Source organism: Carlito syrichta, unplaced genomic scaffold, assembly GCF_000164805.1.
Source record: "Carlito syrichta isolate Samal-C Ts95f unplaced genomic scaffold, Tarsius_syrichta-2.0.1 Scaffold304534, whole genome shotgun sequence".
Lineage (NCBI taxonomy): Eukaryota > Metazoa > Chordata > Mammalia > Primates > Tarsiidae > Carlito > Carlito syrichta.
The window spans coordinates 326665-352542 of record NW_007248630.1 but is presented as its reverse complement, the minus strand read 5'-3'; the positions used below and the strand labels follow the sequence as shown (position 1 = coordinate 352542).

General features: G+C 33.5%; 1 protein-coding gene across 3 annotated transcripts in view; it reads right to left on the bottom strand.

Annotated features, from left to right (window-relative positions):
* The window catches only part of GABRA1 (gamma-aminobutyric acid type A receptor alpha1 subunit), a 58907-nt gene extending 37292 nt beyond the window's left edge, over window positions 1–21615 (bottom strand). The window contains exons 1-5 of one of the 3 annotated variants that reach the window (XM_008060141.2): window positions 21509–21615; window positions 20873–21097; window positions 18386–18474; window positions 14928–15040; window positions 1981–2048 (exon numbers count right to left, since the gene is read on the bottom strand). In XM_008060141.2, the coding sequence (XP_008058332.1) occupies window positions 1981–2048; window positions 14928–15040; window positions 18386–18459 (255 nt within the window). In that variant the 5' untranslated portion in view covers window positions 18460–18474; window positions 20873–21097; window positions 21509–21615. The other 2 variants (XM_021713419.1, XM_008060142.2) reach the window with 2 other exon arrangements.
* Between the last annotated feature and the right edge of the window lie 4263 nt (window positions 21616–25878).

The window sequence follows — 25878 nt, the reverse complement described above, 5'->3', positions numbered from 1 at the left end:
TTTTTTTTGAGTTGGAGTCTCACTCTGTCGCCCAGACTGGAGTGCAGTGGCCGCTCCCGGCCACCGCAGCCTCGACCTGCTGGGCTCCGGCGATCCTTCCGCCTCAGCCTTCCGAGTAGCCAGAATTACAGGCATGCGCTACCACACCCGGCTGATTTTTTGATTTATTGTAGAGATGAGGTCTCGCTGCCCAGGCGGGTCTCGAACCCGCGGGCTCAGGCAATCCACTCACCTCAGCCTCCCAAAGGCGCGGGATTACAGGCTGAGCCATCGAGCCCGGCTAAGTGCTTATTTCATGCCAAGAATGATTTTAAGCACTTTTCATTTGTTAATTTATTTAATATTTATAATAACATTATGAGGTATTATTATTAATCTAACTTTATACATGAAGGAGATATAAGTCACATTCTGTAACATGCGATCCAGAGAGATATCAGGTAACTACCCCAAGATATAGTTCTCTAGGTGGAGGAGCTGGAATTAAAACCCAGGCAATCTGATTCAGATACCTGCATTTTTATCTACCACTCTATTGTCTTTTTTTTTTTTTTTTGAGTTGGAGTCTCACTCTGTCGCCCAGACTGGAGTGCAGTGGCCACTCCCGGCCACCGCAGCCTCAGTCTTCTGGGCTCCGGCGATCCCTCCGCCTCAGCCTTCCAAGTAGCCAGAATTACAGGCATGCGCTACCACGCCCGGCTGATTTTTTTATTTATTGTAGATTTGAGGTCTCGCTGCCCAGGCAGGTCTCGAACCCACGGGCTCAGGCAATTCACTCACCTCAGCCTCCCAAAGGCGCGGGATTACAGGCTGAGCCATGGAGCCCGGCTATTGTCTTTTATATACTCTACTGGTTTTAATTTGTCCAGTTGGTACATTTCAAAGATCTAAAATATCTAATTATCCCTAAGTCAGCATTTCCAATGTTTACTTCACAGAATATTGCTTCTACAGAATGTTAACAGGTACCATTACAAAAATGATAAAAAAGCATTTTGGACAAATATGATTGGAAAACACTAGAATAAATATGGTTAAACCATTTTCCTTGCCTCATGACTTGTCAGAGCTTTTACTCTAATCAGGTAAGTGTATTGCGATTTTCCACATTTGGTGGAAATCTGGCCTAAGTTTGTCTTTGCTATCATTTTTATTCTGAATCACTCTGAGCTACTTTGAAATTAAAGAACTTTTAGACTAAGATAGTGCTAACAAAATGCATTTTAAAAATAGTATTCAATTAATATATCTTTAAGACATTCATAATGGCATGTCTTCATGGCCTCTCTATGATATTGTGCTTATAAACAACCTCAGCTGTTATGAGTTCAGCAATATTTTATAATATCTGCAGAGTTCTACCTACTCCCATTAGATAGAAGAGAAGTTCATGCTATTTTATTGGGTTGGAAAAAAAGGAAAAGGTATCTATTCATTTTATTCCCACTCTTGATAATAATTTAAGAATACATTTTGCAACAAAGTAGAACATTTCCCACTGGTGTATTTAATTTGAACTATTTCTCTGTCTAATTTCAGTCAAGAATTCACTCAACTTTTATATTCATTTTCCTTTTATAGTCAAAAATAATTTGGAAATCACAATGTTTATGGCCATTCCATAACATGAAAACCTAGCATCCTTGAATCAACATGGCCTCCTTATTAAAATGAAAAGCAACTTATATTGTATAGCTTTCAGGCTATAAACTGAGGGAAAGCACCATTTCAGGGATGGGGGAAAAAAAAGATAACTACAGTGGTTGATAAATGTAGAAATAAGATTAATCTGGAAAACAAGTGAGTATTGTTCTATTATATAAATATTATACATATTGTTTATTATTTATATCACAACACATACAGACGCAAAGATATAGCCAAGCCTTTTCTGGTAACTCCCCTAAATACTTTACATTTTTCTTTCAAAAGTTAAATGTAAAAATACCCCAAGAAAATCAAAGATGTAGTGTCACTTACCATATCATGGTCTGAAACAGGTCCGAAACTGGTGACGAAGATATCAGTCTTCACTTCGGTTACACGCTCTGATGAAGCAGGAAATTGGGCCAGAGAGAGTATATCAACAGCTCTTATTAGATCTCACCACCACATACTCTCACCCAAATGGGAAATTTATTGGCTTTGATTAGCTATTTCTAAAATTGGTCCACTGTGTAGTCCTGATAATTTACTGCTTACACATGAAATTTCACAGTTAATATTTTCAACAGAGAACAGAGCCTAAATATGCCACCTTGGGAGGCAGACTTTATAGAGAACTCAGCTGTTGCTTATTGAATTCTTCAAGAATGGACACACTTGCCTAAATGATACTAAACCACTTCACATTATGATATGTTAGCACATGGGTATGCCTTAAGCTGAAATAATTTTACACAGATTGGAAGATTCTCCAGATATTTAGACTACTCTTGGGAAGTATACAGTATGCTTTGGTAAGTTTTATTAACTCTTTCTTTAAGAACTCAAGAGTATATTTTATAAATGTTTGCTTTCTTATGCTAAATCATAACTGAATTATCCAAATTACTTCCTTGGAAAAATATGATAATCTTTATAGGTACTTTCAGTTTTGAGGATGAGAAGAACATATGACACAGAAAAAAGTTCATTTAACCAGTAAAGCATATTTACTATAGTTCTGTGACAATTCAATATAGACATTTTCAAAGAAATACTGTTACACCCCAATAAATAAAAAAGGGGTGAGAATGAGGATTATGACTTTGTAATTTTCACTTTAAGCTCTGAAAAATAGCAGTCCAGTATCTCAAGCAGTTCATTTCACTTATCAGGGCATTTGTATCTCTGGCATAAAATATTAAAAAGGTGATCTACCTTTTATAAATTCCTTTAAGCTTATAAAACAATAAATTCCTTAGAAAATCAAGAGTTAGCCTTTTTCCCTCAGCAATTCACTTGTGAACAGTTAATATTTTCAGCATAAATTTCTCTCAAGGAGGTCATGTTATCTGCTACATATAATGCATAATGCAGTTGATAAAACAACTTAAAACTGGATATATTCCTTTAATAGCCAATACAGTGTTTCTTGTTTGGGTTTTTGAAAAACATAATTGAATTGACTGCAAAATACTTAGTTGAGTCCCTTGACAAAAAAATTACCTGGAATTTATCCTTTCTTTTATTATTTTTATTTTAAAGATGTGGGGTACAATTCAGGGTTAGGTATACAAATGGCTATTGTATAGGTATTTTGGGCCTAATTTTGGTAGAATTTATCCTTTTAAAAGTTCAGACTGAGAACATAGCTTGTGACAAAGAAAATACGAGGTAATAGGTACACTTAAATCCAGACTTCTTCATGACTATACAATTTGTCCATGTAACCAAAAACCCTTTAACCCCAAAACTCTTGAAATTTAGAAAAATTTAAAATTTAAAAGTGAGCTAGATTTTTATAACTCACTTTCAAGCTTAACTTTAACATGCTGCAGTATTAGAGGCACAGTTGTCAGCACAAAGTCTCAGCTGTCCTAACTATACTCCTCTTAAGATATCCTCTTTCTCATCCCTTCCAGCAGCCATTTCTTCAATATACACATTTCCTTCCATTACTCACTCTTTCAACATGTTTTTTACCAAGCTAATTCTTTTTCTTAGTTAAAACATCTGTTATTTCTTAAGACTCTGTCAAGAACTTATATTTTATTAGAATTCAGGAATGTCTTTCAATTAAAAACAGTAATAAAAAGAAAATCCATGTTATCTGTTCACAAAAGCTAGAATTTATCATGTTAAATGGGCCCACTTTAAAAATTTCTCTTTCAGTATTTCCTTTTTCTGAATCAAACAAAGGAGTTATGCTTTGGATTTTCTTTGATATAATAAGATATACATTTATTATCATGAAAAAAATACAAAAGAAGACAACAGAGAGTACAGGTTTGGGCATCTTTTCACCCAAAATTCTTTGTGTACCAGATATGCTCCTTGTTGAAAAAATTTTATTTTTTATTGTTTGTGGATACATTTCTTATAATTAAATGCTCTTGAAACTGTGTTCAATGCAAATTAATATCTAAACTATCTTTCTACATAAGTCTTTATATTGCCATACACTCCTATTGTACCTTTTTTCTAATTCATTGAATCAACCTCACTTTGTTTCCAAAGTTCAATTTTGGTTCTTTCCAGATTATAAAGCATAAGATTTATGGTGAATATCTTATGGAAGCTAGTAACATGTATGGAATCAAAATTTTTTATTCTAATTTTATTTTTATTTTTGAGATGTATGTTCATTTAGGAAGTATCTACTAATCTTTGCAAACGTGCATGTATTTGGCAGCTGAGAATTAGTTCTCCTGGAACCCTTTATCACAGTTATATAATTCTTTATGGAGAGAGAGCAGAATTTCTGTACTTTAAGATAATTTTCCAAGATATCTAGCTTTACAAAAATGGCTCACCAGATGTTTTAGGAACCACAAATTTTTATGAACTAGCATGATAAAGAACCCTGAAGAAGGGAGGTATCATCCACTTGTCAAATATATGGGATATTTCTTTCTGCTGTTTTTAGATTATTAATAGATAACCATACTACATAAGAAACAAACTAAAAAGCCTATTTATAAGTATTATTGTACCAATAAAATGGAACATATAATATGATTAAGTGTACACACATTTATGCCAAGTATAATTGTTACTGTGCCACTTAGACATTAGGCATAAATGGAAACAAACTTACATCAATTATTATAACCACATTTTAAAAGTATATTTCTTTCATATTTTATATATCTTTTCCCTTCAACATATTGACTATAGCAGTTCATCATCTTCAGGTACTTCATCTTATCTTCTTCTAGCCATCTACTGCTGAGATTTCCCAAAACTCACCATTGCAGTTTTCCCAGGCAAGTACCTGAACCAAAAGACCTCATATCACTGGTGTCTCGAAAGACTTTTTCATCATACGTGCTAATCATTCAGGTATCCTTAAAGAATTTCTAATTTTTGCTCTCTATTCTTTTTATCTCCTAAACATAACTCACAATTCTTAAGCCTCACATAGCAAAATTTATGTCTAAAAACTGAAGATTGACTGGAAAATTGCAGTGACTAGTCAACTACCAAGTGGAAGAAGGGATGACCAAAGGCGTAAGAAGAGAAAGATGAGTGGAATGAAATTCTGCATACCATCTGGAACTTGGGGAGATAGGATAATTTGAAAAGAACAACCACTCTCTATGCTTTTTCTCCCAATATATCTCCCTTGCCATATACCCAAACAATTCTCTTTAGTTTATTATCAGCTGTTAGTGAGTGTTCAGTAGAACAAAGTTTCCATGACTAGAAAACTCTGTTTATTATCTACTCCTGTGGAAGTTTCACGTAATAACTTCCTAATGTTTCTAAGCAATAACGTTTTAAATAAACATGCTTAACCTGTTTACGCCTGTGATTTTCAAAGTTACTTGAGAATGCTACTCTAAGCCATTACAAAAATTTTAGGATAAACTTGAAGCCAATAGAATATATTATGATATTTGTAAAAAAAAAAATCTTCATGGCCGGGTTCAGTGGCTCAGCCTCTAAATCTAGCACTTTGGGAGGTCAAAGGGAGTGGATTGCCTGGGTCCACAGTTTCAGGAACTTGGCAAGATCTTGTCTCTACAATAAATAAAAAATGAACCAGGCATGGTAGTGCCACCTGTAGTTCCGGCAACTTGTAAGGCTGAGGCTGAAGAATTACTGGAGCCCCCGAGGTCAACGCTGGTGTGGCCGTGAGTGTGCCACTGCACTCCAGTCTGTGCGACGGAGTGAGACTCCAACTCAAAAAAGAAAAGAAATCTTCATAGTATAAGTTTAGAAAACTCGGAAAGATATGAAAAAGTAAAAATTTCCTGGAATGCCACCACCACATCAATCCACAATCTATTCAAATATATACTTAAAATGATTTTCCTCAAATCATCCTCACTCAGTCAAGTACATTTTCAATGACAAGAGATAGCTTCCTTTGACTGAAAGTATATCTTTCATTATAGTTCACCAGGAATTTCCTGAGTGGTATGGGATGTCATTCTTCTTTAAGATAGAAGGTTTATAATCCCAGTTGCAAAGGCTCAAGATAGAGCACTGTAGTACATGCATTTCAGTCAAATTGCAAATTGTGGCATAGTTAGCTCTGTGCTGTTGTTGTTGTTGTTTGGCAAAGAAATGGTGATTTGAAATCAAGACTTCTTTAGACCCAGGATCAGGCTTAAATTAAAAATATGCTCATATGCATGTGCTTTGGCTAAAATCTACAGGAATTGTTGAGGAACTTTCTTTTCCCCCAAGAACTAAGAAAATTTAGTCATCAAAATTTCTCTCCACAATGAGATCCCAAAGAATATTTATTACCTACTGAACATTAAAATCTAAACCATATGCCCTTATGCCAGAATGTATTGACTTAGTACCAGATTCTAAAGTGTTCTTAGAAATAACTGGAAAATACCCAAGGCATTTCTGTGGCTCACAAGAAAGAAAGTTAACATGTTTTTATGCTTTAATGTATTCTATTGAAGAGCATACAGTGTGAATCAAGAACTTCTAACTAGGTTCAGATAAAATTACTATGTACCTAGCCAGAACTTAACATAAGTGAACTCCTTATGTAACTAGGAAATCATCTGAAAAAGGAAATCAATTAAAATAACTTGCTTGGTTCAAAGAACCAATAAATCAAATATTTTTTCAATTATATATTCTTCAGAATTGTCCCTCCATTTCAAATGTAAAAAAGAGAGTGAAAAAAAATTTTTTAAGGATGAATGTATACATATGTTTAAGTTAACAAGAAAAATATATGAAATAAAGTTACATAAAATAAAATCATGATAATGATGACAATGATTGTTATTAAAACTTTTGGGAACAATTAAAAATAATACATCAATATAAGTGAAGTATTTGATGATAAATAAGTCCACTAAACATGCTCCTTAAATAAGGACACCCTACACATTGTCTACATATATCCACACATGCATATGTATAAACATGTATACAACAACTATATTATATACTCTAAATGCCAGACAGTAGTTATTCTGTTTTTACTGGGAATTTTCTATAATGTTAATATCCTACTGATAAGTATTGAAATAACAGATGTTTTGAAGTGATAATTCAAAAAGACGATTAGTGCAGGAGGCAGAAATGAGAAAAGCAGGTTAGTAAAGTAAGTAGTAAGCACATAGGATTAAGAGTCTAAACACTCCGATTTAAACTCTGATTTTCCTCGAGAACAAGCTGTATAATTTTAGGTACAATCCTTTAATCTCTCTGAGATTTTTTTTCTCACTTTTTGAATGAAGAAATAATACCTGTACACTTGACTACATAGCACTGAAGTGAGGGTCAAATAAGATTGTGGTGCCAAAAACACTTGAGAGGCATCTGTTAGGCATATAAACTCAGTCAATAAATGTTTATTGAGGATTTTCTAAGCACCAGTTAGGCACTATTTTAGGTAATAGTAATACAATGATAAACAAAGTTGCAAATGCTTCTGTTTTATTGTAGCATGCCTCACAGTGTTTTAGGGAAAACATAGTTAGATAGATAGATAGATAGATAGATAGATAGATAGATAGATAGATAGATAGATAGATAGAAAGAAATGGATGTAATTACATGTATAGTTATGCACAAACACATAAGCACACAAATTCCTCTAAATAAATTCAGATCAGTATAAACGCTCTGAATGAATATCCTTTGAAGATATAAAATTTGAAATGGAATTTTAAATATGGGGAAAAAATTACTGACAAATCCAGGGAAGGGCTTCAAGGAGAGGAAAAAGCCTTGGCAAATAAATGAGGTGAGAGAATTGTGTTATGGTAAAGAAACAGAAAGTTCAGTTTATCTGGATCCTGGTGATTCTGATGATCATGGTACAAAATGATAATCCAGAGACAAGTGGGGCCACACCAAAAGAGACTAGTGATTTCAATAAGCAGTTGACCTTTATTCTAAGGCAGTAGAAAGTCATTGGGTAATTAAAGGAAATGATGTTACTTGCAGTTTAAGAAGATAGCTGATGCTGTATGAATAGTGAAATGTAAGAATGACGGCAATAAAAAATGGAGGATGGAATGAAAACTAAAGAAATGCAGATAATATTTTATTAGTAATACATATCACAGAAATTTGGCATTGACCATATTTTCACTGAAAATGCTGTTTATGGCCAACCCCTTTAGGTCCCCTCCCACTGTGGGAGCTTCTCTGTCCTCTCAATAAATCCTGCTTTCAGGGGAAAAAAAAAAAAAGAAAGTAAAGAAAATGCTGTCTACTGCAGAATTCAGAGTAATTATTCACTAGATCCAGTTTCATGGACTCAGAACTTATGAAGTTGGTCTATTGCCTCCTTTAAGCTAATTTGTGTCTATTAAAACACAGAGGCAGATATTACATGGCAACTAAATAAACTAATATTAATTATCATAATAAAAATTATCTGAAAACCCTACTTTAAAATGGTCCTGCTTGGAAATTGAACATATCCTGGGCTCCCATATAAACATCAATGCATACTCCTAGATTAGGCTATGTTTCTGCTCCCTGCCGATTTACCTAAAGCAACATTTTTTTCTTTCTCTTAAGTTTTCCAAAAATGGCATTCTGTGGCAATTGACAATGAGATTTTCATTTTAGGAATATGACATTATTTTTCAAATATAGAATTCAGCTGCTTCCAGAAAAAAAATCCCTATAATCTATAAGTAATATTTTGTTAAAGATCCCACAAAGTAACTAGAATTCAATGGGAAATGGAAAGTATATAAAAAGTAGCTGCAAAAATAAATAAATAAATAAAATAAACTATCACTGTTCACTAATATCATGGCCTTTAAATTTTGAGCATAGGATAAATTTTATCTCAGATATTTCTTGGAATCAATCAGGTTGGTGATATATTCACAACAGGAAAGACAAGCATAGAGAGTTTTCTAAACTTCCTAGAACATTCCTTTGGGTATCGAGGTTGGATTCATTAGACAAGTTTGCCCCATGAGCTGTCTGGAAATCTCAGCCATCAGGAGCTAAAAGGGGCTGTCTGTTTATTTTAATAATTCCTCTTGGGTTTTTGGTAGCTTTCTTTTCTCTGAAAATCTGAGTTATGGAATGTCTAGATATAGTATTTCTGTGGAAATATGTCACTTTATGCCAAAGACTGAGCATCTGCTCCATACCTTGCATTAAAAGCAACAGATAAAGCTGCAGCATATTTAAAAGAGATAATTTGAGAGTAGAATATACTCAAGGGCATATTCTGGTAAAGTAACTATAACAACAACCACAAACAGGGATTGGATAAACATAAACTTCTGTTTTTTAAAAAATATTTTCAGTAATTTAGAATTTTTTATTTTACCTAATGCCATCATATCATGACAGATACCTTATCCTCTCTAATTTTGAAATTCTGACCTTTAATATAAATAAAAATATGTGTTTTAACATTATTTGAATATGAACAAAATGTTTCTCTCTGGTCTCAATATCACATGGTGTAAAAAAGATCATATGACTATCAGGCATCTTATAATCTTGAATAGATCAAAGTTGAATTTTTGAAAGTTGTAAACTATACTGCCTTTCCTAACCTTTAGTCACCTAAACTTTACCAAGTTGCACAAAATTTCACAAAATAAATTTGCTCCTTTTAGAGTCCTCTCAATTTTCTACTTAAAAAAATTTATGTAAAAAAATACAAACCCAAATCCAAGCTAATTCTTTAAGAAGCTGCAGGGAATTTCAAACTCAATTGCCTTGCTTTAGGAGTTGGCAATTTTTATATCTAAATGCTAAGATACCTTGCAAAAATTAGGTGAAAGGTTAGTCTTAAACGTTTTATACAGGCATAAATAATCCAAGATTGGGAAAATTATTATGATAACGAGAAAGTCTGCTTTGAGATATAAATGCTTTTTAAAATAATGTATTAGTGTTCAAATGCCTCAAGAGAAAGCTACAGTTACAAATGCCCTTCTAACTGATGCTCTCAATTAAAAAAAATCAAAAACAAAACAGAAAAACTCTAACAACCAAAAATTTCAAATCTAAAATATTTACAGGAAAATGAAGAAAACTTTAACCAAATATTTATCAATTGTGTAGCAGATATAAAGATAAAGTCAGTTCTCCACCTACAAGCTTATTTGCCAATCATCTATTTCTCCACCTCCCTATCTGGGTTTGTCATATTAGGAGCGCACATTCATATCTCTTTCCTTTGCTGTCCTTATCTATATGGTCTGATGACAAAATATCTGACAGGCATTAATCATCTTGTACATTATTTATTGAGATTAAATTCAAGACTGAATTTAGAAATCATAACAATATTTCCAGGAACTATGGGGAGAGCAAGGGTGAAAAGTTCTTTTTAATCTACAATCACTTCAAAATATCATTCCTTCAGCTCTATCCTGTTTGTGTTCCAGTTGAAGAAGGATTTCCTCAGATTTGTTTTCCAAGGAGTGAAATGAATTTGTTTATAGAATAAAATGTGTTTTGTAAACTAGATAGGAGAGAGCAAGCCTGCAGACAGGAGAAAGGAGAAACCCTTATCTTGGTGATATTACCTGAACAGTAAACAATATGTCAACCTGGCTCACCATAAGATTTTGTCATATCATAAATAAAGTGTAATCTGGATATAAGATGGAACAAAAGGGAAGAGAAAGATACTCATATCACTAGAAGGACATGAATTGTGCATAAAAATCTGCCCTTCCAAATTAAGTTTTGGATCTTTGTGTATGGGTTATTTCTGCCACACTCGCAGAGTACAGGCAAAGCTAGTATGAAAGTGATTGAAAACTCTCCTATATGAATGCAATTCAGTTGGAGCATTATTTAGTATTTTAGGGAGAAGAACATTCAGGTTTCCTTCATTTATTTTAATACAGCAATTAGGAGATAACTTGGGAAAATTAATTTCTTCCAAAAACTTTTGGTTTCTACCCAATTTAAAGTAAAAAGAACTATCTTGATTAATCGAGGTCGCTGGAGTCTTCTCAGGTTCATAAGATTTCTCTCCCTTACTGTTTCCCCTCTGTCCTTATCCTTTACCTTCTCAATCCCTCTCACATCCCTTTGTTTTCTCTCTTTATTTTCAATTCTCTTTCCATTTTTTTATTGTTAACCTTTTCTTTCTTATATTCCCCTTTTTCTGACTTTTGTTTTATTTCCCAAGTAGTTTATTCTTGTATATTGACCATGCTTTGGGTAAAAGTTCTCTCAAAAACATTGTTCAGCCATAGTTACAGGGAAGAAGCAGCACCCCACATCTTGCCACCAAACAAAGAGGTTACAGATAAGAATGAATTTAATGATTACTGATAATTTTGATTTGTATTTTCTGGATTCTGATTATTTTAAATCGATGTAAAATTTTCTTCATTATTTTGTTTTTGTTTTGAGAAAACAGGATTTATTGAGAGGACAGAAAACCTCCCACTGTGGGAGGAGACCCAAAAGGGTTGCCCCCATTATTTTGTTTTTAATTTTTTTTTTAAACGAAGAACATAGGCAACTTATTTTCTCTTTATGATCCTGAATAGAGTATACTACATTTTTAGAATTTTTACATATTCTAATCCTTTTTAGCTCTTCTTCCTTAAAAAAAAACTTCTTCCAGGAAATCTCTCTTTATGTCATCCTTTTATTTTCACTTTCTCAGAATTGTTCTTGACCCCGAGAAGGTAGTCTTTTTAAATAATGTTACAATATTTTCAGATTTATTTCTATCATCTGTATCAACCCAATTATATATTTTGTTTTCTAGTTATAGAACTTAAGTCATATATCTCCAAAGAGTAAAACTGTACTGTCTGATGCAGTGTGTATTTCTAAAAAAACAGGTCATGATGAATTTGCACATACAAGAGTTTTTTATATTAGTCTGAGGTCTCAGCTTGTCACATTTATGTGGTTTAGGAGGACATTCAGAACCAAATAGCGTCGCCATTTGTACAATGTTGTTACTTTTATAAAAACTGACTTTTGTCATAATAAAGTCAGTGGTCCTTTTTATTGTATAAGAAGGAATTATGCTAGCTGTGATGATGAACTTACTAAGAGAAACTTTTACTCCTTCATAAGCTAGTGATAATCGTTCAAGTATTTCCTTATATATAGATCTTTCATCTGAAAGCAAATAGCTCATGTAAATATAAGAGGGGAGGGTCAGTTTTGCAATTGAGATTTACTAAAATTCTGTCATACTTCAATTACCTGAAATTTGAGTAAAAGAATGAAATTAAATACTTTAAATCTACAATAAAAATTCAAGATAATTTCAGTTTATAGCAACCAGCAATCTGGTGCTAAGATGTTTCTCTAATTTCATAGCTAATTGTTTTTTTAAATGTCTTAAAACTCTATTTAGCTTTCTCAGCTATTCTCTAATGACAGAGAGGCATTCTTAAAATGTATTTTAAAATATTAATGACTCTGTAGATAGACGTAATACACACTTGCCATTTTATCCCTTAAGAATTAAAATTTTCACTCCAAAAATATAATATACAAAATAAAGTTTAGTTAGTATTAAAGCTTTTTCATAAATCTCAAATCTATCACATTTACTTATACTACATTCCAGTAAGATACCTAAAAGTAAAATCAAAAATATTTGAGCTACTTCCTGTTTCTTTTAATGTCTATCACACCATTAAAATCAGTGTTACCAGGAATCAGAAAATCATCTTCAGTAAAAATTAAAACACATCTACTGTTTTAATTTTGCCAAGTCCTGGAATTTTCTATTATAAAGTATGTTATATTCATTTCAAGTAAACAGAAGATGTCTTGCCTATATTTGCCCAAGTACTATTTCTGCTCTTTAAATGTGTGTGGAGTTTTTCATTTTTCTGGGATTAAATATATAATAAAAATAGATTCTACAAAAATAGTAGTGTTTCAATATGAATTAATGTAGTTATTTCTGTAAGTAAATCCACCAGTATCTCAAGTTTTGAAATTTAGCTTTTAGTCTAATTTATATATCCTCAAGGTCCATGGTTATCAGTGGTCTAGACGTGCATATGAGCATTAGTTAAAATAATTTCTGCATAAACTATTTTTAATTAAAGTGTTAATATATACATTTATTAAGTAGTGCTTTTATGCAATTAAATAGAAATGAGCAGTATACTTTGTTACCTGTACTCTGAACAACAATACGGCTATGTAGCTGATCATTAAAGAAAGTGTGTTTTTGTGTATGTATGTGTGTAAAATTATTTAACAAACTGAACATGCACAGATCTTTCAAAGGATATGCATATTCACATATTAAAATATTAAGTAATTTTTTCTAATTTATGATGAAGAGAAGATTTTAGATCTGCTATAAGATACTAGTGATGTTGTAAGGAATTATATCATAAAACAGAAAGAATATTCAGTAAAGGAATATTAATATTCCAATTAATATTTTGAAGTCTTGCTTTTTAAAAACTATATCATTAACCTACTTATTCATTTTGTAAGTCCTCCTCTAGTTATTATAATTTATTGTATATTTTATGAATCAAGAACACATTTTTGAAACAAATTCAGATGTTTAAATGTACACAGATATTAGCACATCATGTATAAGATTGTCTTCTCCATTTTGTGACTACTCTATTTTGACTTAAAGGTCTTTTTTTCTAAGAACTTAAATGAAAATTTAGTACAGCCTAAACCTGTAGAAATTTGTATGATAGGTCCTTAAATGAATGTTTAAAATTGGTTAGAAGAGACACCTGATAAGACCTTTGACATAAGTTTGACTTGTGTTTTTGATAGGGCAGTTCTTCGTAATCATCTGAGACACTAATGGCATTTGAGAGTCAAAGTATTTTTAAATGACTCTAAAACTATGTTACCATTGACTCATAACACCAGTGTTTGAGTATTTAAGTTTTATCTTATTTGCTTCTCTGTGCTGTCTAACCAATGAAGAGGAAGCTTTCTTAATATCGACATTTAGTTGATATTTATATAATGTTATTGAATAGTTTCTATGAATTCTTTGGGAAAGGTACAGTATCAGCTATAGCTGAGGATCATAGACTCTAACCTTGATTTCCTGTATGATTCTGAATGATAATTCATTTCCTTACTTCACTTGTTTTACTCTGAGATCAATATTTTGATTTGGTGTCATTAGTCTTTGTTTAACCAAATAAGGTAGTTTGATTATCTTATTCAATATTGTTCAAATAAGTGCACCATTTCTAGAACTATTTACTCTTATTATTATACATATTGTCTTATTAAGTACTATTGTTCTCCCTAAGTAGAAGTCAATCAGTATAATTAATTAGTGTATATGCCAAAAAATAATTTTATTATGGAAAATTAAGGTATAAGTTCAAAAGCATAGCTTTAAAAAAAACACCACCATCTACTTCATTCAACTATTAACTTAGATGTGGTAGTAATCTATCACAAAATAATGGACAGATTAGCATGTAATATTCCAAAATTATTGTTTAAAGTGATAGAATCAGAGACATTCTAATGGGAATCAACGTAGACACAGTAGTGTCAGGTAAGGTAAACGTGGTTTTTGTTTTGGAAAGGAAATATAATCCCCATTTTCTTTGTATAATGAAATCACTACACAGAAAATATTTGTTTGTCAAGCCATGACTCCTTCATACCATTATAAGAAGTTTGTATCTCCCTTTTACTACATATGGGTATATGCAGAAAATTGCAATAGTTAATTGAATTGACATAGATGATCTATTAAAAATAGAATTTTCCATATGCTACCATTCTTATTACTTGACCATTTAGAAGGAAAGAAAGATTGTAATAATAACAAATTTATTATTATTCTCTAAAACAAAGATACAAATAACGCAACCCACCTCCCAATCCTGGTCTCAGACGGTTGTCATAACCATCTAAGAGTCTGTCCAAAATCCTGGTGAAGACAGTGGTATTGTCTTTAAGTTCATCTTGCAGTGAGGTCTGCCCATAACTGAAAAAAAGCATAAAGAGAAGCGCTGGATAAATTATACATTTCTATTAAAACATCTTTCCAAATAAAACCTTTTCCAGATGTTTTTACTTTTCTTTTGATTTAATATTAATTTTATTGTTTTTCATTTTATTTGTTTTAAAGACATGAGTATCTTAACTTTAAAATTATTTTCCTCAAATTAAAAAAATGTCAAGTTCATCTCATGCCATTTCCTCATATTTGTCTTCACTTAGGATAAGCTTTTTATTTTAATATGACAGAAGAATTACAGGAAATGAATTCTATCTCCTTACGTTTTAAATTCACAACATGTATATTGTGTTGTAATGCACATTTCTCTGAGCAAGCAAGAATGTTAATACATTCTTTAAAAAAATATCTGGGAAACTGCTTTCCAAATTAAGAAAAGTTATCAAAAGAATTCATAGTTTTGTTTTTAATTTAAAGTATAGCCAACACCTAAGTTTTTGCCTACTAATGTGCCTTCCTTCACTCATTTCTGATAGATCTGTGTTTTGGTTTTTTTGATGTTCTTTTAAGATATTCAGGTGAGAAACATAGATAAAACTTATTTCTAAGGATGATTATATTTTTATATCAGTATGCAGATTTCTATTTCTCATATGATTTACGAGACAATTTTAAAACTGTGTCTATTCAAACATCTATTTAGTCTTTTTTGTCATTTCATGTCTTAGATGTAAAAGAAACTTGGAAAAGATCAATTCAATAATAATCATTTATTTATTCATATTAATTTAGTTTACTAAACTATAGTGTAGTTTTGGTGTGTTGTTTAAGAAGCAAGCTCAATCTAGTACCTAGTCTTTTAAAACTTTTTTAGCCTAAAACTTTATTTCCTCTCTCTATATTGAAATCATTGCTCCTATTTAAATGCTACTAGTTGAGGATATAGCTCATATCCCTTACCATTATTAGTCTTTGCTTTTCAACCACAAAGTGAGCGCAGTTCAAAAGTTGTATATTTCTGACATCAATCTTATTGCTATCTATACTCCTTGAATCACATTTTATGTGATGATTAGCATGACAACTCCAAAATCCTTTGAGAGAAGCATTTTCTATCTTAGGATGGATCACATTCACTGATATATTTCAATGATAGCTGTGACCTTGAGTTTGAAAAAAAATTGGTTGTAAACTAAGAAACTGCCACAAATCTATCCCTTTAATAATTTTTACATGATATGTTTTTGGCTTCACTCGTGTGTGTTTATTTAAATATTTTTAAAAGTAACATTTGAAACCAATTCATTTATTTGACAGCAGCAAAAAATAAAATCATAATTTCTAAAACAAACAGATTTGCAGGTAAATAATTTTGTATCGGCAAAAAGCAATTGCCATTTTTCTGATACAGTTTTAATTTAATAGAGCTGTTTCAATTATAGGTTATCCATAATATTAAATATATAAAATGTGCCTCTATGAAACAATTTTTATTTATACAAATTCAACATTTATGCCATGCAGATTGAGGGCTTCCTCTTTTGGCAAAATTAAGCATCTTGCTGTTTTTTTAAATCAAATTTTCAACGAGCTCTGTGTTTTCCAGTATGTCTCATTGACGGATGACAGCAGTAAGTCAAAAATAGTTTTCTGAATGCAATTATTTATAAAAATTCATTGTCACAAAACCAACTGCCAAGCATGCATCTTTCAAGGATACTGGAAGGTCATCTTGATAAAAATTGAAAAGAGATGCTAGCACACCCTAAGTTGTGAGGATGGACTGATCAAGAACCCTAAGGATGAAAGTAATAAAATAAGAAGGGGAGAAAAGATGAGATGGGGTAACATGACAAAGTACAGTTACACTGTTTATACAATCCTTTGAATATAGAATGTCTGTTAACTTTATCTACACTCCCTATGTTTATACAGCTGATGTAAAATTCAGGAAATGCTTTTCTCCTGGTTTTATCTTATGAATGTTACGTTTACCATTTATTTGCATTGGAATACAATGCCAAAATAAGTCTCTGCCCTTTCCCCAAGAAAACCAGTCCTGCTATCCCAATTGGATTGCAAATCTTTCTTTGATGTGATTTCCTAATCAGGATCTTATTCATCTTTATTTCTAACTTACTATGCCAAATTGTAATTGCCAGATAAGTACCCTAGGAGAAAGATCAAGAATGTTTATTTGGTATTAAACACTCATGCCAATGCAGTGTTTCCTAAGCTGATATTTTGAAGAAGAATGTCAGTTACAGTACCTGATTTTGATTCCATATGAACTACTATATAATAAAACACTGTGCACTACCTCCATCTACAGGTCATTACAATAGTAACACTTCATATAATTTTTCTAAAGCAGTAAAGACGATTTAACTTCTCAGATTAAGAGTATTTGACAATAATGTATGTCCTGTTCATTTAGAAGTTAGTGTTTACCATACACAATAGCAAAAAATACCAACAAACAACTTCTTCTCAATTAAAAAAAAAAACTTCTAAATGCATGTATCTTTCCAGACTATTTCATCTTACTACTTTAACTCATGCGAGTTCACTTTCTATTACATTTTGGAGGAACTCATGTGTTTATAATATGTCTAAGACTTTCTTATGGACTGCAAGTATAGGCTACACAGAAAATATAAAAGCAAATAAAGAAGAATCTAAAATATTTGGCCATTTATATAGTCGCTACTATAATAAATTTGTGTGCTAGACTGAATCATTAGAAAATATTTTGAATATAGTTAATCTTATTTTTATAATTTATTTTCATAAAAGTTATGCTTAGAGAAGTTTGATTTTACCTAAATTACCTAGTTATTAAATATTTGTCTAGCATATTCCACCTTTTTTGGTTATATAGACAATAGCTTCCAAACATAATATGCACTTGCATTTATAGAGACTTATGACTTTCAAATTACAAATATTATTTTAAACTTTCCACTTTCATATATTCACAAGTTACTGTTTGATTTTACAATTGGCTTAAAATTTTCTTGTTGGAAAATCATTTTACACAGTATGCGAACATTAATTGGTGTAACTTTTTCTCTGCATTAGAAAATTGCATGTTTTGTTCAATAACAACTGACCAGTGAAAGTTCAATTTAAAACTTAAATGTTGAATTAATACATTCCATAGCAAATTCTTGTTAAGTGTATTTTAACTAACTTGCAAATAAAGTGTTTTTTTTTCTATTGCTCTTCTTTATTCTTAGCTGGAATTTTATTACAGTTAAGTTTTTTGAATTCCCTTAGTCATGAATGCATCCAAGAACAAATTTCTTCCCCCGATGGAATAAATGAAAAGTTACAGAAATCTCATGCAGATTTAAAACAAAGTGCCCCCACCTTCTTCCAGTCAATGTGCTCAGAAGGAGGGTCCAGGCCCAAAGATAGTCAGACAGACCTGGACTTTTCTTCATCGCGGGCTTGAGCAGCTGAAAAGTAGAATAAGTAGAGATCAATGTCTCTTGCAAGAAACATCAGGTTATAACCACTAGGGCTGACTGAGGCAGTTTAGATGAATGCTTTGAAGTCAGGAAATGACCTCACTGGGATATGACACCTCATTGGAAGCAATGGAAACCTGGACCATCCATTCTCCACTTTCCCTTCCATTTCTCCATTGAGAATTATATCAGTGTCCTTATTCTCCTGTAAAAGAATATAAGTTGAAATGCTTTCAGGTGACAGTATTGCTCAACATAAAAACTGTGAGTTGTTTTTTATTCTAGGTTTTACATTTACAATATAGTTTGATTTATTCTCTTCCTATTGTTTATCCCCAGAATATTTTGACCTTTCTGAACTGAGTTCACACAAAGGAAATGTGCATTGAAAATTTTAGGCAGGAAGAACATGTTCAGGTGTAGGATGAGGCAAGTTAGCATACTCTCTTGACTGGATTTATCTTTGAATTCTGAATGTACTTTAATTTCAGCAGCAACTGTATTTATCTCTTTTTAAAAAGCACAGGAAACACACTGTTGCATGCTGGAGTCGTGCTTATATTCTGTGCCTGTAACTGCCTTGTGAAATGTGCTCCCTAATGCTTCTGTGAGTCTGAAGAACAGAATTTATAGTCAAACCATGTGCTGATCCTCTCTCACATACAAACCACACACACACAAATGCACACAAACATGCCCACACATATCTCTTAAGCCCTCTCAAATTCTGCCAGGTTGCTGCTAGAAAATGTTTCATCTCAAACAGATGGAAGCTGGAGTGCTTTGCCTTGCATGAATAAGGGGAATCTTTTTTTCCCTCTCAGGTAAAGTGCAATCAATCACTATCTGATTGTTGAATTTAGAGTTGGTAGTGGGATGCTGGAGAAATGGAGGAGTACAGAAAGCTTAGAGAATTAAAAATTTGTATAGTCTATGTGTGGAGTCAATTTCTGAAATTCACGGCACTACCTGGATAAGGAGCAGGATGCTAACATTTTACTTTAATGTGCTGTAATTAATACCAGTCATAATATAAGGAATGTTAAAAGTATGTATACTTCTTAGTAGGGTGAGTGGTTAATTAATTGCACATCTTTTTAAGCTTATTTTTCATTAGGCACTCTATAGTTTAACGTGGTATGTCTTTAAATACATCTACAAAATGCTTTCTACACTCTCGGGAATCATTTAAATCTGTAAGAACCATTACAAACAGGCATGCTAGCAAAGAAACATAATATATTTAAAGTGAAATGATCTAGAGATAGGAACTGTGAGCCTCATCATAGCTTTTAGTTAATTTAGTGACTGACTTTGACACATATAAGTCGAATATGACAAGAAATCTTGGATAAATATTATCAAGTTAAAATATTGCATCTAAATTGCATAATTATAATGTATTCCTTTATTAATCTTTAACGCTTGCTATTAAAGAAAATCAACTTCTTTTAGCCCTATTAATTTTCGTTGATCTTCACTAAAAGGTGGAATTCTTGAACGAGTAAACAAAACACAACAAAACCCAGAAGCAAGACACCATAGCTTTTTGCCCTCCACTGACATTTTAAAAAGAGAAAAACAAACCTATCATGGCACTTCAGTTGTTGAGTAAGAAAGTTTCTTGCAAATACAAACATAATAGTTTAAAAGAAAAGCTAAGCCACTGCTTTAACACTTTCCACCTTCAACCTCCCCCTCCCCCAGACACACACCCCATGCACTCCAAATACCACCATGCCATGCTACCCCTATCAAAGAATAAGTTGAGTTTTCATATTCAGAATGGGAGAGACCCCTACACCAGAGGGCATTTCAGCAGCGTTCACTGGAAAGGAGAGAAGAAGAGGTTTTGCAGCCAGACCAGAGAGTGCCTTCCCCTAGGAAGGATCAGTGAGACAGGTTTTCTGTCCCAGAGTCTCAACTTTAGACGATGGCCCCCAACACCCCTCCCCAACTCACCCTAGCTCCCACTAGGAAAAAAAAAAGACCAAAAAAATGTCACCTCCCACCGCGCGGAATAGATTAAAATATGCCTGAAAAGGGGGGAAAGAAAGAAAAGAGGGAAAGAAAAAACAATGGTCTTCTATTGCTGCGGTTTTCACCCTGAAAGAAAAACATTCGTTGTTTCTACCTGCTATGGGATCAGGCTCTTGTCCTGCTCTTGCTCTCTCTCTCTCTCTCTCTCTCTCTCTCTCTCTCTCTCTCTCTCTCCCCCTGTCTCTCTCCTCCCTCTCTCTCCCTCTCTCTCCTTCCCTCCCTCCCTCCATCTCTGTAGCTCCACTCTCCCTCTCCCCTCTCTTTTCCCACTATAGCATTCCTGTGTCTCCAGCTAGGCAAAGACACGGTCAAAGCCCTGTGTATCGCGGTCCGAAGCCGCACTTACCTCGGGCACCCTCTGGGCACAGGATCGCTCAAGACTCGGGAAAAGTCTGCGAGAGAAGATCGCGGAGAGCCTGAAGCCGGCGCGAGTCCGCGAGTCCGGGCGCGCCGGAGCAGAGGGGCGTCCTCGCTCTGCCTCTCACTCACTCGGTCTGAGCCATCATGGACTCTGCGTGCTTCTTGCTGAGGATTTCACACCCAAATTTGCTTCCCAATATCCAATCTGCAGCTATACAACAAAAGATTTCTCTTTACCAAGACAGTAGTAATACGTCCCAGGGCAAACCGGATGTGAAATAGGCGGTGACTTCATGCCAGAGAGATTTTATTTTAGAAAGGAAGGTGGTACCAGCCTCTGGATCTGGAGACCAATCCGCCCATTTTTTATATGCAGCACAATTTAACTTGCACCGCTCTGGCCCTAATCCCCTTCTCTCTAGCTGCAGGCTCAAATCCTTCTACAATCTGCTGCAAGCTTCCCTTTTTTGGGGGGTGGGGGGAGTGTAATGGGGGAGGGACGGGTAGGAAGGGTTAGAGACCTAGTGACTGCACTTAAAATATTTTCACACTTGCAGCTTTTGGACACTTTATTTCAAGGTGTGTCCATTAAAAATATAAGTGATCTGTGTAACTATTTCACCTTTGATCAAATATTCCACCACTGCATACACATGAATGAACACAAGCTATGAGACAGGGAGATTCAAGGGTGCACATGTGAAGAGCGCACGCCCGGCTCGCCCCTCTTCTTCACAGACATTCCCGCACGTATGTCTAAGTCCCCGTGTCTTGCAGAGTCACGAATGGTGAGGGATGACAGGAAAGAGTTCTGGCCGGTAGGGAATTGGGTACTGGGTTTGTAGAGTCTTTTGCACTTTCTCAGGTTGTGAGCGCTTTCTAGCCCACCTTCGTCTGTGTCTTAAAGGACAGCAAGAATACTCTCCTGCGCCGGGTATTTATCTTTGGAGGCAACTGTTTGTGTGTATTATCTTGGAGAAAACACAGGCGCCGTTAACTGTATTGTACTGGGTTCCTGAACGAAGAATATTTAACTTTAAATAAATCTCCCTGATCATTTCTAGGTTTGAGAGTCATATCTTCATTTCCGGAATCATTCCTTCTCCTCGAGCTCCATCATTCTCGGATTAGGAAAATGGGAGAGGGGGAGGAGGAATTTTTAGAAGTCAGGGCAGAAATTGGCTATCCCTTCCTCCTCCCCAACCCTCACTCCCTGCCTTATTCTATTACCCTCCCTGGTAGCTCTCTACCCACGAATAATTATACACTAGGGAAGGGGGTGTGTTTAAAAATCAGTCTAACTAAATTTCTAAGGAATCAGGGATGACTGTGGTTCCCTCCTAGGATTTTGTGAATGGCTGTTTGTAGCAGAAGGGATGGTTGCTGTCTTTCTGGGAGCGCTTACTGAGAAGACCTGAACCACTGGGAGCTGTCCCTTCAGCACTATCGCCCAGACACGGCAGGAGGTGCTGAAAAGACTGAGTGCTCGGTGTAAAGCTGCAGGTGGAAAAGGTCTGAGCTTTGGTAAGTCCGCTGGCCATTTTCCCCAAGTGGATGTCTAGCTGAAGAGACGTTTCGGACGGGGCGGAGCTTGTCCAAGGGAAGAAAAAACAAACAAACATAAATAGTCAATCCATACCGCTTAAGTTGTTTTCATTCTACAAGTGTTTCTTGACCTTGTGCTGCAATTCAATCAACTTACCTGATTTAAACTTAAGTCAGGTGATTGAAATGATAAACAATGCAAAACTGAAGATCACGTTCAGAGCTGGGCTGGGTTACGTTCTTACTTTTGAGATGAAGTGCTAGCTGGGAAGTTATTTTACAGATAAACTTTTGGAAGGGAGATTTGGAGATTACCTTAGGGTACCCCTGTTTCTGAGTAGTAGTTAGTTGCCTACTTTGTGTAGACACAACAAATGCCAATGTATTCTTAAAAATATTTATTGAAGGAACATCACAGCTTCCCTTTGTGATATTACCCAATTTGTATATATTTACTTCTGCATTAATTTACTGATGTATTGAGTTATTTTGATACTAAAACTGACTTTAATAAGATTTTAAAATCCCAAGTTAACTAAAAAACTTCTTTTTTACTTCTTCATACACAATGCAGTCTCAAAGTTCTGTCTTGTTTTAACAAAATTGATAGTCATAAAAATGTGATCTTTTAGCCTTTTTTTTTCCCCTCCTGGCTAGACTGTTACATCTCCTTATACTCTCATCTACAAATAGGTAATAACTTTACATCTTATATCTAATGACAGACAACCAAATTGCTCTACTGATTACACATACGTAAACACAGTCACTGAAACTTTATCATTTGAGCAATACTCTCTGAGAGCAATCCCAATAACATCCTGCTCGAGGCTAAAAATATTATGTGACTATGTAACAGAATACAATGGCACAACATTTTCATACATTTTAAAATAAATAAATATTTATAAATACTTTTGGGTTATGACATGTATATGGAAATGACCATAGAATTATCCTCCCTTTAAAATACAATATTTGCAAGGTAGATTTTTGGTAAATGATTCTCTATGGATATCATCTTGAAATATACATATTATATATATATATATATATATATATATATATATACACATATATTCACTTTGGGACACCTATATTTTTCATAAATAAATTGTAGGTGTTTAAAATATTGATAATTTTACTACACCAACACAGAAATAGGTATTCTAAATTATGAGTGTGTTTATTTATTGTTTTCCAACTAAGTCATTAACATAGTCACATAATACCAGAAAATAAAATACAATAAATTAATACAAGCAAATACTTTATGTTGTCTTTATATTACATCTTTTAGACAATTATTGATATAGTTTTTTATTTTACCCAGGACGAATAACTTCAAAGTGTGTGTGCACCTAATGAAGCAAGTTTTTGGAGTAATAAAAACAATGATTTTTAATATTCTTAAAGGGTTTATTTGGTTCCAAATAATATGCTAATAAGCATAAATAAGTCAATTTAATTATCAAAGCAAGTTTCTGTGAAAGATGATTTTAATATCCTTGTTTTACAAATAATTCAATAAATTTTGGATTTCAGAGATCAAAAGACTCACCTAAGGCCACACAGGTAGTGAGCATCCATACTTAAATGCAAACTCAAATCTTCTTACTTCAAAACTTATTCTCTTAACCACGTTTCTACATGACTCTATTACCTACTATGAGGTTGCGAGCTCATATTAAAATATTCTTCATTTATTTTATATCCCTACTGGACCATCTTTATCTCAGTCACATAAAACCTATCTCTGAGTATTATTACTCATTCATGACAAGAGTCTTTCCTTTGATGGTCTTACTTGCCCAGCTGCAACATAATGGTCAGGCTTGCTTAGTATTTCAGAGGTTTCAGCTATTTTTCTTCGGTCTCATGAGGACAGTGGCCAAAACCTCCTAATAGTTACTAGCTCTTGGAAGGGGAATTTGGGGTCAAACTTAGAACCAGAGATCCTGAGGAGGCCTAATAGCTCTATCTCTAGAGCTGCAGTGTGGTACATTTTGCTTTTTCTGTCAATTTTAAATGGCAGGAAGCCCTGACCTAATTGACGAAGTGGTGCTGATTCTATTCAACAGAAAAATGTTTTACTTCATCCAACTTAATGTGAAGCAAATGAGGGGAAAAAAATCATAACAAGAGTATTCTCATTTATTTAGTGTGGCTTTTTATCATTTACAAAATAGAAGAAGTAAAAATTATAAAATATTTTAAAAGCTTCAGTTAAACCTACAGTATACTGATGTTTAAAAATGTATTCCCATGGCTCAGATATAAACATTTAAATTACATTTTAATGTTATACTGTGAACATGGTTACTAATCTGCAATAATAAATGTACAGGTTGCAGTTGGACATGAGTTTACCTAATTTGTGTATATATAGATGAATATTTATATGGAATATTTCATTGCACTCATCAAACTAGTCCCATTTTTCTAATTTCTCTGTATATGATGCAAGCCACTTTGTTTAATTGACTGTACTAGCATATCCAGAGGGACATCTCTTCTTTTATAACTGATATTGAAGCAATAGCTTAGTTGGGAAAAATGAAAGAAATATGATTTAAGTAACACAGTATATTCTGTACCTTAATCTATATACCTTGACTACCTGAGTTACTCAGAAAAATATTTTTTTCCAGACTGGAGAGCTACTTTGCTATCTCAGCATACTGAGAAACATGGGAAGTATAGTCAAAAACAAAATTAAAAACAAAATGTTTTTATATTTGAATTATAAATGATTGGCACTCTAATGAAACTTAAAGATTGTTTGCTCCAACTACTTGGACAGATCACAAAGATGACGTAATTTCCCCCTGATCTTTGTAGAAGTAGAATACAGGTTGCAATGGCATAGTAAATAATTATACACAAATGTATACCTGAAGACACTGACACTTAACAGCTGTGGATACATTGCAGAACTTTTCTGAAACAGATCAGCAAAGGGTACATTGCTGAACTTTTCTGAACCTGATTTTTCTGAAGTTTTAAAATGAGATAATGGTATCTCATAAACTGGTTTTATATGGGGAAATGAATGTGAATCGAATAGCCTTCTTGTGTGACACCTAATAGATATCTAATAAATGCCAATTTCCTTCTCTCTCTCATATTCTCACCATGTATGTATCCATTTATCAGCATTTTGGTAAATTATCTGTATTGTATTTCTATAACTCAAAATACTGATGGTATTTTCCACATTGTGCATGAGACATAACTGAAAGATTAAATTATCAGTTATTAGACAAAGTCTTGGAACAAGCTTATTCCCATGCCACCTTAATCCTAAATCCATATTCTTAATTTTAGTTCTTAATTTGAAGTTTTTAATCTGAAAAAAAAGAACGATTCTTACTGCATGTTCCTTGGGTTTAGAATATTTTCCATACAACTCAAATCAGGAAGATTGAAGAGAGTATGACCCAAGAT